Source organism: Columba livia, chromosome 2 (genome assembly GCF_036013475.1).
Source record: "Columba livia isolate bColLiv1 breed racing homer chromosome 2, bColLiv1.pat.W.v2, whole genome shotgun sequence".
Classification (NCBI taxonomy): domain Eukaryota; kingdom Metazoa; phylum Chordata; class Aves; order Columbiformes; family Columbidae; genus Columba; species Columba livia.
Genome location: NC_088603.1, coordinates 25,590,890 through 25,607,860, shown reverse-complemented (window position 1 = coordinate 25,607,860; position 16,971 = coordinate 25,590,890). Strand labels below are relative to the sequence as shown.

The 16,971-nt window shown below is 38.7% G+C and overlaps 1 protein-coding gene across 4 annotated transcripts in view; it reads left to right on the top strand.

Annotated features, from left to right (window-relative positions):
* The window catches only part of CDK6 (cyclin dependent kinase 6), a 141,065-nt gene that overhangs the window by 109,834 nt on the left and 14,260 nt on the right, over nt 1–16,971 (top strand). For 3 of the 4 annotated variants that reach the window (XM_065051072.1, XM_065051073.1, XM_065051074.1), the window contains 2 exons: nt 11,732–11,782; nt 15,761–15,896. In XM_065051072.1, coding sequence (XP_064907144.1) covers nt 11,732–11,782; nt 15,761–15,896 — 187 coding nt within the window. Of the gene's footprint in view, nt 1–11,179; nt 11,203–11,731; nt 11,783–15,760; nt 15,897–16,971 lie in introns of all 4 variants that reach the window. The other variant, XR_010470013.1, reaches the window with a different exon arrangement.

Below are 16,971 nucleotides of genomic sequence, written 5' to 3'. Positions count from 1 at the left end.
AAGGTGGTAAACAACATGGTGATCTGGGGACCGTAAAGTTCAAGATGTGGGGTGGTCCAAGGAGTTACAGACACTGAGTACTTCAGACACTGAGAAAACATTCATTCTGCAAAGGCAGAGTTGTATGCTATTGCCATTAAAATAATGTCAAAAGCCAATAGATTTGTTCCATGGACAACACAGAAGCAGGGCCATGGCTCAGTAATGGCAAAGCAGAGGTAACAGTGTAAAAGTTGTCCTAAAATTAATTTGGGAAGCTTTGAAATACACACATCTACAGCATAAAATGTGTTAATGCTGCCATTGCATAGAGGGGGGTGGCATCTGAGCAGTGTCATCACCTGGAAGTTCTTTTTTGTCTTTTCTCTTTAATATAAAAAATTAACTTACTCTTTTTTTTTGTCAGGATTCAAGTGGGGAAAATCAGATTTCATGTGAAATCACTAATAGCTGAACAGGATACATAACGAGAGAGGTCTCAGTAGATGAACTCCAATTACTATACACAGCCATGGGCCAGTGAATGTAAATTTTGCAGCTTCTCCAGCCTGACTAACAGAGTGTGTTGTGTGGGACAAAGTAGCACTTAGGACAAAATCATATCTAGTTTAAGTGGCCTTTGAAAACTACCAGTTTTCCTTGCATGGTTGCTGTACATACTTTCTACCTTATATGCTTGTCTCAAGTTTTTCTGCAGGTGTTTATTAATTCACTGTAAGCTGGCACAGCTGCCATAAATTAAAGTATTTTTTTCAGACCATCCTTCTAATCCACTTTCATGTCTTTTGACACTCAGACTCAGCAGCTGGAGAAAAAGTTTGAAGTTGAAATTTCACCTCTGCTCACGTAACAGTTTAGTATTTAGTACTGAAATGTTTTCCCTGCCTTTCTTGTCTGAAGCGTTGTAATCCCCTTTCAGAGATTTTTTTTCTGACCAAGAGTGTTTTATTACAGCTGAAGGTGATGAGACATATTAGTTGCGGGGGAGGTGAGGCAGGGGGTGCAGTTCTGATGTTTCAGGTTTATCTGATAATTTAGAGAGGCTTATGGCAACAGGTGCCATTAACACCCAATATGGGGACAACAGAAGGGATCATAGATCAAAACATTTACTCAATACCACACAGGAGCAGCTCAAGCTCAGTCAGAGAGAGAAAACCCAAGGATTCTCTCTCTTCGCTTGTAATGTTCTCCCAGAGGAAAAAAAAAAATATCCCTTTTTCTTATATTTTATTCTGTATTTAGAATTGTATGTTCTAGTTTGTATAGAACATTTTGCATTATATTTTTACCTTCAAATATGGAAATTTTACATCTGTTGGAGGTCTCTTGGCTGAGTTTGTCCATGTGCAGCCTCTGTTGCCCCATTATCACTCTGTCACTGTAGTACTGCAGATGACAGAAAATATTTTGTCTTTCAGATTTTTTTTCTGATGCTTTTATAATTGGATATTTGCTTTCCTGCCTTACTCTTCCGAGCTTTAGAACTTTAAAAGTTAGACAAGTAATTTGGTCAAATAGATTTACCATTTTACATGTAAATCATAATGATGGAACTGTAGCATCATTTATAACACTGTCCTTTATCATGTTTTTATGTTACATATTTAGAGTATAAGCTCTTTTATCTATAGAGTATACTTTAGTCTGTGAAGTTCCTTGCTCAGCATTATTGAGAAAGAAATAAAACCTTAGAAAACCTGGGAACATACACCTGGATGTTAATTTGCCAAGTATCTTTGGTCAGATTGAATGAACCAGTATGTATAGTGTATGTCTTCCTTTTACATTAACTTGCTTCTCCTTTGCTATAGAAGAATCAGAAGCAGGTTAAGAGTTTCCTTCAAGCAATAATTATGTGTGCATAGACTTTCAGCTGACACAAGAATGACAACACTTAGGCATTTGTTTAAAAAGTTTGTTCCAAGAGAAATCAACTTGAAGGCACAAAATCTTTCCGTTTAAAAGCATTGCTGGGAAAGCAATCTGTTTGAAAATATATTTAGTTTGTGGAACATGAATTGGATTTTAATTAGAAGGCCTCGGACTTGAAAATCTATTACATATCACTTTGATTAAAACCCGTTTCAGAATTAGAGGCACTGTCAGAGCAAAGTCCATTTTAAAAGTGTTTTTAGACCAGTTTACTGGTAAATGTAAAGGTAAATGTAAGGTAAATGTCAGCTGATGAGCTTTCTCAGAGTCATCTTGGTATTGTAAGAAAACTTGTGGAGCTATAAAAAAATAATTCTGTATCTCTGAAAATGGTATGTTGAATAGAATTTTGTGATGAAATTTGATACAGGATAAAGGACTAGATACTCCATGTGGAAGATTACTTTTATTTCATTTGCATAAATGATAAAGACAAGGATCAGACTTGAACTATTGCTTACCTTGAAGGTAGGTCCTTTGCTGTGATATAGGTGTTTTAAAACCACTTCTTTAAAATACAGCATCAAAGAGCAGCTTCACACTCTGACTAAAATGTGCCGTTTTGGAGTGCTGTCTGCTAGATTTTTAAGTGAGGAGTAAATTATGAGCTAAATGAGAGGAGAGGTGAAAAACAGCTCTGGCATGCTCTGGGAGGAGGATTTTAGATCTTTTCAAGGAAAATATGGGCAAACTTGTTCACGGGCACAAACACCTGGAGGTGCAGTTTTCCCTGAGCTCTGCACAGACACAGGGTGCCTGCGCACGGCATCCTGCACACTGACCTGCACCACTGCTCATGGGAGTGAACTGGAGAGGATACAGCCCTCTTGGCTCCTATCTATCTATCCACATAGGACAGCTTTTATCTAATCCATAGTTCAATTACTGCCTTCAAACCCTAAAACTGAATTGCACAGCAAGAACAAAGAAGCATAGCAGTTTTAGAGAGCAGAAGTTTAGAAAGGGGATGTGAAATAGATTCACGAGAGAGAAGAGAATAGAGAAAACTGAATCACTGATCACGGGAATAGCATGACTGTATGTATTTGTCATGCCACTGATTAGTTCAGGATGCTATAAAAATGCAGAAGCCTGCAGTTCAGTAGTATAATCAAACTGCTGACTGACAAGGGAGATGTAATTTAATGTGTGCGGTGATGGAGTGGGTGTTTAGCACACAAATGGTTAAATCATATTGCTGGTAGAACTGTCACAAGAAACAAGAGGAATGCTTCTTTTTCCACTCTGAGCCGAGACCATGCTTTTTTTTTTCCTCTTTCCAAGGTCAGTTGTGTGTGTATTTCCAGAACTTTCTTCAAATGTTGGGACAGTTTTCGAAATGCCACTGTAATATCATGCTCCCGGAGCTGAGATAATGACTCTTAAAGCCCTGGTGAAATAAACCTACAAATCTTCTGGAGAAGCAAATGTCCACAGATAACAGAACTGTGACGTGCGTGCTGAGGGAATAAGTGAAGGACATTCAACCTATCAAGGATTTCCATTTCAAAAAGTAGTATTGCATGATGGATGGTGAAACAGTTCTGCCCAGGAATCAATGAGATGTGTCCACATTAGAGCATATTCTGGTCAAAGACAATATCTGCACTTACCTTACTTTTTTAGTTTTATGCATGTATATGTGCGTCCTTCTGTTGAAGCACCTTTTTTCTTGTAAGAGGTTGTGAAACCAGATCTCACTTGGCTTGACCCTGCAGTCAGTGATGTCCATGATGCTTCCTTTTCTGTCAGTGGTGGGGTATGAGGCCCATCATTCTGCTCCAAGGCCACCTGGGACCTTGAAACGTGATGCTTACATAAAAAGTGACAAGAAAATGTTGAGCATCTAGGAAAAGATCTTCCTTTGCCCAGTTCTTAAGGGAGCTTTGAAGAGGCTTATATTTTCTCTCATTTATGCTCTTACTCTTGCTTTTTCCTGTATTTTTAATCAACAACTGAATCTGCACAGTAGGCTGGCCCTGCTTTGGCTGTAAAGCTGTGCACAGGGTCTCTGGTTTCCATTTGACTAACATTTCCCTTAAAGTTAAGCATGCAAAGGGGACATGCACATGCATCTGCAAATTTCTTGTGATGGCTCCACTTTACAGCTCTGGCTCTTCCCAGGCAACCAACTTGTGTGTTAAAAACCATCGGAAAGTCCAGCATCTCCGTGTAATACAATCATTTGCAGCAAAGCAGTGCAAACGTTTAGTGGTTAAAACCCACACTTGGAAACACTCATCTGATGAGCAATCTGAACCCCAAAGTGGATTGACAAAATGATGCCTAATAATTTTTAGTGTGTTCTCTCTCACTGTTAACATTCTTTTCTATTTTACCTTTTACCTTCTCTTGCACACTGTGGCCTGCAGCTTCCAGCTACATTTCTAGCAGCTTTGGACCTGCATATGAACAGTCTCCTGGAAGCTCACTGCGTCTTTCCCTTGCTGGCTTGTACCTACACACAGCTCAGAAACAACCTTGCTTTCTCAGTTCAGGCAGAAATCCCATGTGTTTCTTAGGAAATAAACTGTATGTGCATTTGGGGGTCAGAATATTATCTTTCATTTTAGAATTCATTTACTTCATTTTAAATAGCAATCGGGAGCAAATTTAACGCACTAGAGCACTGGACGATTGCAGTAGTTTTTCAGAAACTGCCTGTTTTCCTTTATCTGTTTCTGTCTACTGGGTGACATGAGAAACTCCAGAGAAAATCATAATTATTGTAATTATTTTGGTTCATTAGATCTGATTCTAAGAGTGGTTTAATACTGACACAGTCCCAATGGTCTTAGAGATGTTATTTATGATTGTGGTACTATCCTACTTGAAGAATGATAGATTTTGAGTAAAAAAAAATGAGCTGTTAAAGACTAAAATGGGAAACTCAAGGTGGCTGATCTGTTTTCTGTCAGATTTTTGCCGAAGAGTATTTCCTTAGTTGTAATGTTTAGCTATGTCATCTTTCTTATTTTACTTAGGAGAAGTTTCTTAAAACTTTTGAGCAGTTTGTGATCAAGTGTAATAAGCTGTACATGAAGTAACTTCTTTCTATGCTGTGTCTGGCACCCACCCACACAAAGATATTATTAAAGGGAAAGGAGAGGGAGAAGTATGAAAAATGTTATGTTTAAAATGAGAACTCTGAATTGCACAACAGCTGAGGCAAGTCACTTGTGACTGGAAGTGGGTAACTGTCCAGAGCATGCAATGTTGTCAGCTGTGGCCTGTTTTCTGAGTAGTTTTATACTGTATCATATTCATTTTACCTATCAGAGATGCCAATGGCCTTCATCTTTAAACAGTGAAACATTTTTTTTCCTTTTATCTTGCTTTAGTTTCTCTTTTCATGCCTGCAGAACGGACCTGTTCAGGGGATCTGTCAAAGAGAAGCAGTGGTGGGAACAAGAGTGAGAAATCAGCTCAGAAATAATCCCTCTGAATAAAGGTTTCCACAGATCCAGATCATGTTCTTTCTAGTAATCTCATAATTCTAATTCTCCTAGGTCTCCTTTGTTTTTAATTCTCAAAATGAAAATATTTTCTTCATAACAAGTAACTAAGAATCTGACAAAATTATTTGCCAGCGATTCACATTTTGTAATATATAAAAAAAAAAAAAATAAAACAAACCAAACACCATTTAAATATATCTCTGAGTCACAGACTATGTAGCTTGGCAAGTTTCCTATGGCACGATGCAGGATTCCTTGGCGAATGTTTCTTGGCTTTAGCTTTTTTAGTTTCTTCACTATAACCTTGTAGCTCATATACACACAGACATAGAAACGCCTAGACTTCACTACTACAACCTTACCGACTTCTAAAATTCCTTGTACCACTTCCATGAACTGCTGCTATATTCTGTCCCTGTACATTTTTCTCTCAACTATGTCAAATTATCATGGACTTTCAACACCTCTCCCATCTTGTGTAATGACTTCAAAGCAGCAGCTACCTGTTCTGAAACTGCTGCTCTTCTTCCCAACACTTCTGCTTGCCATCTCTTCAGCCAGACTGTTTAAGCCGTACTTGCCCACAAAGCAAGTTGTACCTTTCCCACCTATGCTGCTCTGTTCCTTTTAGGGAGTATTTGTATGATTTCCCTGAGTACATGTGGATTGCCAACATACAGACTTTTCACTGACAATGTTATGTATATATTCAAGTCAGTAATCAAGGGGTTATCCTTACTGTTTTTCCATGATAATAAGGAAGGGGATGGGATTTCCAACCGCTGTTGTCACCACGCTGAGCAAATGGACCAGCAGAAAGAATCCAGAGAGTTATTTTGGAAGGTTTTTTTACATAATTGGAAAGATACAAGGCTTGTGTAGCATTGGAGGCAATTGTATTCACAACTCTGAAATTGTCATGATAGCTCCATAATATGTTTTGGTTTGACAGATAATTTGTTGACTTTTTTTCCCTCTTCAGTGCTGTTTTTCTTTGCATAACCTTTCTGCCATGTATCCGTTTTACCTGTAGTTTAATAACCCAGCGTCAGAAATAGAAATATAATTTCCAATCAGAATGTCACTAATTGGTTCAAAATGTCAGCTGCTATCAAGAAACTGCAAGAATCTTTTCTTGTGCCTCAGCGCATGTGGTTTTATTAGACTATTTTCCTTGTGTCTGCACTGCAGCATAGCCTAGAGCAGTGCTTATCAATATCTTGAATTTCAATTTTTATGAAAATTCTAACATTTATTGTGAAAAGTTACAGATCCTCTTTGTTTTGTAGACCAAAGGCTGAAAGTAATGTCTAGAAGTAATGTGGCCAGATTACAGTTAAACCTCATTTATCTCTTGAGTGTCATTGCATTGTCATTGTATACAATACTTTTAGAGTTGCTTTGGCATGTCTGTGGAGTTGCACCAGGGTGAATTTTTTCATGGAGACTTGCTTAGGAAATGTTTATATCTCAGATTTTACTGAGTAGCACAGACATGAAACACAGTGTCTGTAAAAGAAGGTACTCAACCTTTCAGACACCAGTGTCCAGTTCAGATAGATAGACTATTCAGTGAAGGTGAAACTCAGCATGAAACAACAACACGAGCTCCTTTGGACAGGAAGAAAAAGCCTAAAGTTGATGAAAGGTGAAATCTGATGTTCAGCTATGTATAAGCATGAGAGTCTTTTGGCCAGAAGATTAATGGTGCAAGTCCTTCTAAATTATAAGCAGATGGTAACTTTTTCAGGGTTCGTGAGGTTTGACATTGCAAACATTGCAACCTTATGTTATGATCTGTATTTTTATTTCTGCATTATCGTAGAATCACAGAATGGCTGAGGTTGGAAGGGATCTCTGGAGGTCATCTAGTCCAAGCCCCCTGCTCAAGCAGGGCCACCTAGAACTGGTTGTTCAGGACCATGTTCAGATGGCTTTTGAATATCTCCAAGGTGGGAGACTCCACAGCCTCTTTGGGCAACTTGTGCTAGTGCTCTGTCACCCTCAAAGTTAAAAAAAAAAAAGTTTCCTTGTGTTCAGAGGGAACTTCCTATGCTTCTATTTGTGCCCATTGCCCTTGCCATTGGGCACCAGTGAAAAGAGTCTGGCTCCATCTTCTTTGCACTCTCCCTTCAGATATTTATATAAATTAATAAGATCCACCAGAGCTCTTCTCTCTTCTCTTCTCTTCTCTTCTCTTCTCTTCTCTTCTCTTCTCTTCTCTTCTCTTCTCTTCTCTTCTCTTCTCTTCTCTTCTCTTCTCTTCCCTTCCCTTCCCTTCCCTTCCCTTCCCTTCCCTTCCCTTCCCCTTCCCCTTCCCCTTCCCCTTCCCCTTCCCCTTCCCCTTCCCCTTCCCCTTCCCCTTCCCCTTCCCCTTCCCCTTCCCCTTCCCCTTCCCCTTCCCCTTCCCCTTCCCCTTCCCTTTTCTCTCTCTTCTCCTCTTCTCTTCCCAGCTCTCTCAGCCTTTCCTCATATATCCAGGTGTGGCCTCCCCAGTGCTGAGTGGAGGGGAAGGATCACCTCCCTCAACCTGCTGGAAACTCTGTTCCTCAAGCAGCCCAGGAGTTTTGTGTGTCTTTGTGTTGGACTGCCATATAGAAAGGTAGATAGATTTATCCTGTGAAAATAGTCACAGTGCAGACTCATAGCTAATATTCATTTAATTGTGCAGCTGCACATTTTGTACCTCAGGAACTAAGGTACATGCTTACTGCCACAGCAGGAGTTTATTTTAGCAGGACAGGGTAGTATTATGGTGTCTGCATCTCATCTTCATATTTGTAAGCTGAGGGCATTCTGGTCCTATATTAGATGTGAAAGGGTTGTTTCTCCATTCAGTGGGCACCATTCCAGAGGCAGTAGATAAAGATCTAGCTCTGAGGCCTGGAGAAGGAGTGATCAAACAAGATAGACACCTCTGGATTCCCTATAACGTTTTCCTCCTCCCCTCTCCCTAAAAAATCAAGGAAGCAACGAACAACAAAAGTAGGACATATGGGGTGCACAACAACATCTGAGACTTCTTGAGCAAAAGGGAAACTAAATGTCTTAGGTGCACTGTAATTCTCTGTGTTCCATCTTCTTTCCTACTCAAATATACATTTTGTAACAGCAATGGTGTTGGAGCCTTCAGAGCATGGATTTTGTAGTAAGCAAAGTCAGGGAAGGTTGAGAGGATCAAGGAACCACACAAAAGCCAAGCGTATCCTCATAGATAGCCCTTTCGTCTGTTGGAATATCCCTCTTTCCTGACACACCCATACACACAGATTTTAGGAGTTCTTTGAAGCCAGAGGACAGACTCTGATGTTCTGCCACAGGAGACAAATCCAGCTCCATGCCTTTCCTGAGGAAAAAGGAAGTTATTCTACAAAATCAGACTCACAGTTTAACCAGTCCTACACAGATTATCATCATAGAGAGGAGAACAAATCCCCAAGTAAGGACTTCTGGATTCAGCTTGCATAAATAAACCTCAGGGAGTGAATGGGTGAATGAGTCAAGTGCAAGATACCAAGAACAAAGCTGAAATGTTATGATTCTATGGCTCCTGAGTATGCTCCCACTTCAGTGGTACTTGGAGAACCAATGTCCATATTTATGAATAGAATGTAAGAAACAATTGTCTTGAGGTGAAGGTTTTTTGGGACTTGCAGCCCTGCCAAGTAATGAGTGCCAAAATGTGAGACGAGACCCTTGTATGGCTGTGGATCTACTTCCCCAATCATCTGTCCAATATTCCAATTGAACCTCCAGCAAAAACTCATAAGGCAAATTTCATTACATTAGCAGTTTCTAGCCTGGAGTTGGCATTCTGTTGTCATGATGGTGGGATGGATGGGAGGCTGAAAGATGAATTAATAACACTTCATTTTGATGAAATATCAAAGTATGTTGGAAGGTCACCTTGTGTTTTATAATTATATATTCAAAAGAATTTAAATTCTTGCTTCAGCCCTTAATGAATCTGAGACAGCAGCAGCGATGGGAAAAACCTCCCTTAAAAATCCCAAGAGTCATACTTGTTTTGGCATGATAATGCCTAAGGTGATTTGCGAACAAGGCTGACTTTGCCAGACTTTCACATTAACGCAAGGTTCAGCATACATTTTAAAACGTTAAATCAGCCTCCCATCTGCATAGATAGGATTATTTAATTGTGTAGATTCTGTTAGCTTAAAGGGTCCAAATATTCTAATGCTGGAGCCAAAATTAAATAAACGTAAGAAGTAACTGTATGTTAATAATTTTAAGAAGTCATTAAAAAAATGTTTAAGGTTGTCATGTTATCTGACTTTGGAAGATATGGAGTGTGTCTGCTGCCACAAACAGTAGTAGGCTGGCAGGTCCTAACCATTTTGAAAATCAGGCTCAAAATTTACGGCAGAAGTTGATGCTCCTGCCTGAGTGGAGTTAAGTATTGATTTTTTGTAGAAGTTGGTATTGCTGTATACTTTAAAGCCTAAAAAAACACAGAAACCAATGAGTTGAAACAGTCTTGTCAAAGAGGCTGCCGTTAGTAAATATCTGGGAAGTAGACCACACCATTATTTATGATTTATTGAGTCAAAATAAATAAAGCCCTTTATGGATAAGTAACAGACCACCACATTTTACCCCATCTGTTTCAAGATGCTGTCATATGGTTTCAAATCAGAGTTGATGAAATTGTTCACTCTATGTCCCTGCACAAAGCAGTTTGCAGTGTGAGTTGATATGACATGACCTGAATGGCAGCAAAGATGAAGGAGGCGAAATACAGTGTTTAGTTCTTCAGAGACAGTTAGCATGCCTTCTTGTTATTGCTCTGCTCCTTTTCTCGGTGGCACAGATTTCTGCAGAGATTATTATGTCTAACTGCTCTGGGTCGATGTGCTGTATTTGGTGTGGACCTGCAAGACAGGGAGTGACATGGAGCTCTACGGCTATGTGAGAGTGTCAAGATGTAAAGCACCGTTTTTCAGAATTAACTTATGGTTAGTAAAAGGACACCCAGATCCCAAACCTGCTCCTACATATGGGCAATGAGAGCAGAAGGACCTCCTTGAGTACTCGTCGTTCTCCCAGTGTAGATGGGAGAGGCCTTCTTTGAAGAGCAACAGTGAAGTCTTTGGCTATCACCTCTGTCAGACCAAGGAAAAAGAGTATGCAGAGAGACACAGGAGAAATGATATTTCTCCATAACCAAAGGCTGCCAGTGAAAACACGAGAACATGCGTTATTTGTCAAGTCACCAGGTCTCAGTTGAACAATTTTGGAAACTGTAACCTAAGTTCACAGCATGCAGTGTGCTCCAATAGCTGTGCTCCAGAAGAGAGGGGCAGCCTGGCTATCAGTTGACGCAAGTTAGCATCACAGTTTGCAGTGTGTTTGAATTGCATTTCTTGGAGTAATCTACCATTTGTTGAACAAAAATGGTGTGCAACATCTGGGCCCTGATCTCCACAGATGCTTCCCATTCTAGGCTGGATCCTTATTCATCCATCAGTGATCTACTGGAACCTCTTGGAGGTTTAAACATAAATTGCACTGTTGATTACCCCTTACCGAATTCAACACAGAGATGGCAATAGAGCCATACAGATCTGAATTTTATATTGTACTTAGGCACTCTGGGGTGATAGTATTTTATAAATGATGAGTGAAAAATATTTTAAATTGCACTTTGAAAAGAAAAAGTGTGTACCACTCTCTGAAAGTGTTTTTAGTCACTGTTTTTTCTGGAACCCTTTGGACATTCAGCCTATTAATTCGTTTCTTTCCTGAACATATCTTTATTTATGCAGCAGAAGTATTCCTCTCCTTCAAGGTAAATTCTGTACCGTTTCACACCCCATTCTTTACAGACCTTCATAAATCCATTATCATTTATTTGACTCCTTAAACGTAGGAGCACATTTCCAATATACAAGAAATTTAATTTTCAATTTATATCCATAATAAGTATTTTCTCATTTTATTATGTTTTAATGGATTGCATGAGACTCACTCGATTTTTATCTCTCTAAACAGCTATTTAAGTATGTTCTTTATAGTGAAAACTATTTTGTTAATGATATAATTTGTATAATAATATTAGTTGAGATAGAGAAGGTTATTTCATTCAAGAATGCAGTTAAATTTTCAAAAGTAGTATATTCAAAAATATGTCTCATCTGTCCCCTTTTTTATCAGTTTTAGTAGAAACTTGACTCACAGACTGGATAAAATGTGGAGGCAGAAGTGGGGTCTCAAAAAAATTAACGTTTTCACTCTATGTTGGCAGCTCTCAATGACAAATATAAATTCACAATAATTAAAGCAAGTCACATCCTAAAAATATTTCTTTATTCTTTCAGACCACTCTTCCGTGGAAATTCAGATGTTGATCAGCTAGGAAAAATCTTTGAGTAAGTAATAACTAGTTGCATTATGTCAATATCTGTTTAACATTTAAATACTGTGAGGTTTCTTTGCCATGTTTTTTATGCAATAATGTGACTAGAACAAAGTATTCCTAGAACATATTTCCTATTGCTACTGTATGCAACATGATATTTCCGTGTATTCTGTGTCAGAGTGGGAGGAGGAAGCAACATGGAATATAGTTCTGCAGAACTAACAGCCATCATCAGGAAGTTACGAGAGGCTTCTGTTTTGGGCTTTTTAAATCTCTTAAACATATTGTGCATTTACCATTCACACATATTCCTAAACAGTTAGATCCAAAACATTCTCTTCACATAAAAAAATGCAGAGGTTTCCTTTTTCAGTAATTTCTTTGTGTATTTCAGAAAACAACATAAGAATACTTTAAAATTGTTATTAAACTGTAATCTCTAAGATTATTACCAACAGCTTCTTCGCAGAAAATACTTCTGTACATAAGAAAATATTATAGCTTTTAAAATATACTGTGTAGCCTGGTAAAATGATTAACAGTCCATGTTTTGGTTGGGAAGGTAACTGTGGGAACAGAAGAAATATCAGTGTTTTAACATGTGCTTTGTCAGCGATTAACTAATTGGCTTTATTTTATAACCATTTTACAATTCTAGGAGTTTGTGTTTTGTTTCTTCAAATATACGAGATACGTTGAGGATATGGGGAGGCTCAAAACTCCCTGAGGTAGAATAGTTCTCTTCTGAAATAAGTTCTTAGTTGTTTTTTTTTAAAAAAAAAAGAGGCAGAAAATTAAGTTATTGATATTGCTGATATGGTAATTAAGTAGGATTATATCACTTTTTCTTGTAAAAGCTCTTCAGAGCAAGGAATGTTTCCGAATTTATAAGAACCGTGTAAAATTAAGATCTGATGCACGTACCATGTAATTAGGCAATCAAAGCCACATAGGGCTGGTCCCACTCCAGACAGTAAATGCCCATTTGCCCCTGCACCACTGTCTTCCCTTTTCAGACAGAGTGGCTGCAGGGATCCAGGGATCTGGATGAAATAAGAAATAGATAGACAAAGAGAGAGAGAGAGCAAGGCTGAAATATGGGGTATATCTTGAAGGTATTCCAAAGAGAAGATAGTAGAATTTCTAGGGAGAAGAGCTTAAACAGAACAAATAATGGCTTTCTCTGTTCAACCATTTTTCAAGTTCTGAAATCATAACAGATCTGTTTCCAAGCATTTTCATTATTTAATACAAGGTTCCTAAATTGCAGGTCTTGATTTCACACAGTTGACTTCCCTTTCCTGCATACCATACCAGTGTATGTGACTCACTTGCGTGGTTAATTTGTCATGCGCTGAATAGCTCTTCCTGCCCAATCCAGAAAATCAGTCCTTAAAGTTTACTTTTTCTTCTTCTGCCAAAGCTGCTCCTTTAGTACTACAATATTCTGCTTTATTAAATGAAGGCAGTTTTGATACATAGGAGATATTTTATAATTGAAGAAGACATAGCCGTGATTTTTTTTTTAAGGATTTTGATTCATTTATTGACACTTAAAGGGAAAAATCAAAATGAACTGGGCTAGGATTAAATGCATGGCTGGTAGCGGCAACCTCCGATAGGGATATTTCCATCCCTAGAGGCTGAGATTACCTGTGCAGAAAAGAATTCATTACAAAGAGAAAATGCCGTGCTAATTTTAGAAGAAATTCCTTATTATACATCAACTTAAAGAGAAAGTTTAGTTTTGCTTCTTTTGTGCCATTCTCCTTAAATAGTTCAAAAGTTTATTTCTTGGGTTCTGTGGGGGGTTATGCTAAATAGTGTTTATTTTGTGTTTTCACAGCTGGACAATCCCCTACAGTTAGGCATAGCTCTTCTTGTAGGAGGATTGATTCTTTCTACAGTAGTGACTCATTCTCCAGACTAATTTGGACAGAAAGTACTTTCAGGATATTCGTTCAATCTGGAATGATGCATTCTTTCAGATAATGGGGCTGTGGTCTACCTTTGCTTTACATGTGCCTTCTGATTTGCGTCAGGTAAAATTCCACCATGTTTGAGGGTAAATCCCTGAGAGGTGGCCCAAACCAATTTCCTGCTTTTCCAGGACAACATCAGCATGTGGGATATCCTCATAGATTTCAGGCTAAACACTGCAACAGTTTGAGCAGACTTGTCTCCCATTGTGATCAATGGGAGTGGGAAGTACTCGGCGTTTCTCAAGACCAGGCCTGAACCTTTGGCAGGAGGTGAAACTCATCCAAGATACTCCCAAACTTAGTCACTGAAATGGTAGTGCTACCAGACCAGAGTGAGGGCATCTCCTCAGACATTCATTATTAAGAGTTCTGAGTACTACGTGAGTGTGTAACTAAAAATATCTCACCTTTCCACTCTTGCAAGGTCTTGTCCACCCTACCTGCCTGATAGGCTGCCTCCTTTTTTCTTTTTGTTAGCTTTGCCTGTGCCTGTGCTTATTCTGCCTTTCTCATGCTCTCTCACGCAAAAGTTAAAAAAACTGGGACTAACCAAACACATTTGAATGGCAGCTTAAACTTTGTTGTTATTTAAAATATATAACTCCCACATCTTCTTACAGTGCTGTTTGTATTATATGTAATACAGGTCCAGATCCTCAAACAGCTAATCACGTGGTTTTAACCACTGTAGCCAAGGGAGTTGCCTCATAGCCCCACCATACCTGTGGTAATAAAAGTAAAATTCAGTTTTTCACACATTTAAGTTATGATTTCCCAAGAGCTGTGATGTCTTCAGATGCAGTAAAATGAAATTGTCCTGGGATTTTAATTGCTTTGCCCTTCTAGACATGCTGTGGTTATGAGGACATATTAACTTTTGGACATATTTTAGGTGAGCCAAATTGCAATCTAAAATCCACATAGGTAGATGTGGAGTAATTCCACTAACTTCACTGAGGTAACCTATGATTTACATCAAAGTGTTTGGCCCATGACCTCACCCTTGTCTTACTACCAGCCTTAGTAAGAAAGTCAATGCTGCTCCCTAGTGGCATTTGGCCTAGTGCAGACCCAAGTATTCAGTGAAGTTTTTCTTATGTTCCTTCTTGTCTTACCCCATCAGTGTTTCTATTTAAAATCTCGATTTTACAGGCTGTAAAAATTGATTTTCCCTGAAACTTGACATATGGTGTATGGTCTTTTCCAGAATTTCCATGAGAAACTGGCATCTCAACCCTACAAATATTAGTATCAGACTAAACCACAAAATGTATGAAACATGATCCAACATTGGAGGCTTACCTTCATTTATTTGGGTTTTAAACCTCAGCATCATTATTTAATAAGAATAAATATCTTCTAGAATGTAAATAATCAAGAAATAAATTATAAAAATAAGTTTAAATATTCTATTAAAGGGTAAAGAAGTACCAAAGTACAATTGAAAGTGAAAACATAAGGACACTCAAGTCCTATGCCACTACTGAACTGAGACTTTAAAACCTGCATTGTGAAGCAAATAAATTGTTTAAATTTGGGCAACAATTACTGCACATAGCTTTGAAGCATTATGAAACATCCCATTTATTGCCTTACCCTCGTCTTGACCCACAGTCTTCTCTCTGTCTCTATTCTTGTGAATAAAGATCCTTGCATGCAATTCCCCTTTGAAACTTACTGCTTTTAATCATCCTGGTGTGACATATGTTGCACCATCCAGTCAAGAGCTGAGGAACTTTCTTCCAAAGCACTCAGCCCTTTTTCAACAGAAAGGCTCAGAAAATGGAGACCTAGGCCAGAAAATCGTGCTGGCCACAGAATGATTTCTACCAAGCACACTGAGGACCTACAATCATCTCTTCACAGAGATCAATGCACTACTGTGCAATTAATCTCATTTAAACGAAAAGACTTTACTCATTAAGTAAACTGCCACTTAGCACAATCAACATAAAGGGGGTATTGCATAAATGTTCAGACCTAACATTACGTTTTTCCTTTCACAGTGTAATTGGACTCCCAGAAGAAGAGGACTGGCCTAATGACGTTGCCCTTCCAAGAAATGCTTTCGCTTCCAGACCCGCACAACCTATTGAAAAATTTGTACCAGATATTGATGAACTGGGCAAAGACTTGCTTCTTGTGAGTTTCTATTTGTTGTTCTCCAAGCTGCATGATTTATAGTTCCCACTGTGTATGCAACATGTCAAGAAACATTTATGTTTCCATTTAATGGAGTTAAACTCAAAAGTAGGTAGACAAATCAATTTAAATTTGTGAAACATCAACACAAAGACATCACCTTTGGCTCAACAGGTGTAAGAACTGAGACTAGTTAGAGACTAGGAAACTGTGTCAGGGACGTACGTTTGACCAGTCTTTAGACCTAGTTACTGATCACTGTTGTGCCACTGAGTCAGCCATTCTTATAGTACAAGCCTGATGTGAGTGCAAAAAAATGATCTGCTATTTTTCATGGTATAGTGGACCCAGTATAAAGCAAGAAATAGGTTGCGGAGGCAGATTCCATCTGCATGCCTCCTTCTGAATGCTGAAAACTTGAGACAGGGAATTAACCAGTTGTTGCCTCTTAAAAATGTCAGAATTGAACAGAAGCAAACACAAATTGTGCTGCTACAACTGGTAACACTGAATTCAATTTAATTATTTCCATCATTTTTATAGATATGTTATAAACCCCAGCCCTAAAGTTCAGTCTTCGAACAGAATATAGGGAAAAGTGTTGCCTCAGTTTGCCTTTTGCCATGCATGTTGAAATCTAGCTAAATTTGTTCACTGGAAGCCTTTAGAAGGTCTTTTATCATGTGAGCTTAATAGAGTCTTGAAAGACTTGCTGCATTCCTTCAAGAACCGCTATCTCCAACCACAGTTATCCCTACAAAACCACAGATCATCCTCCATCGTCCTTGTGACTGCAGCTCCCAGCTGTGGTAAGCTGGGCTACATCTGGACACTTGAAATGGTAGGGGAGAAACATATTTGTTGTGTTTGCAGGCAGCCTGGAAATGGAACCTAGACATGGGACAATAATTAGATTCTGGGAACAACAAGGAATAAAATATGGCAGAGAGCTCAGTGGGTGTGAGGCATGATGGGAGGGAAGAAGAAGACAAATATCTATGCCTAGAGGGTAAGGTGAGAAGGAAAGATGTTCCTCTCAAAGAGATGAGAACTGGGAGCCACAGATGAAAGGGGA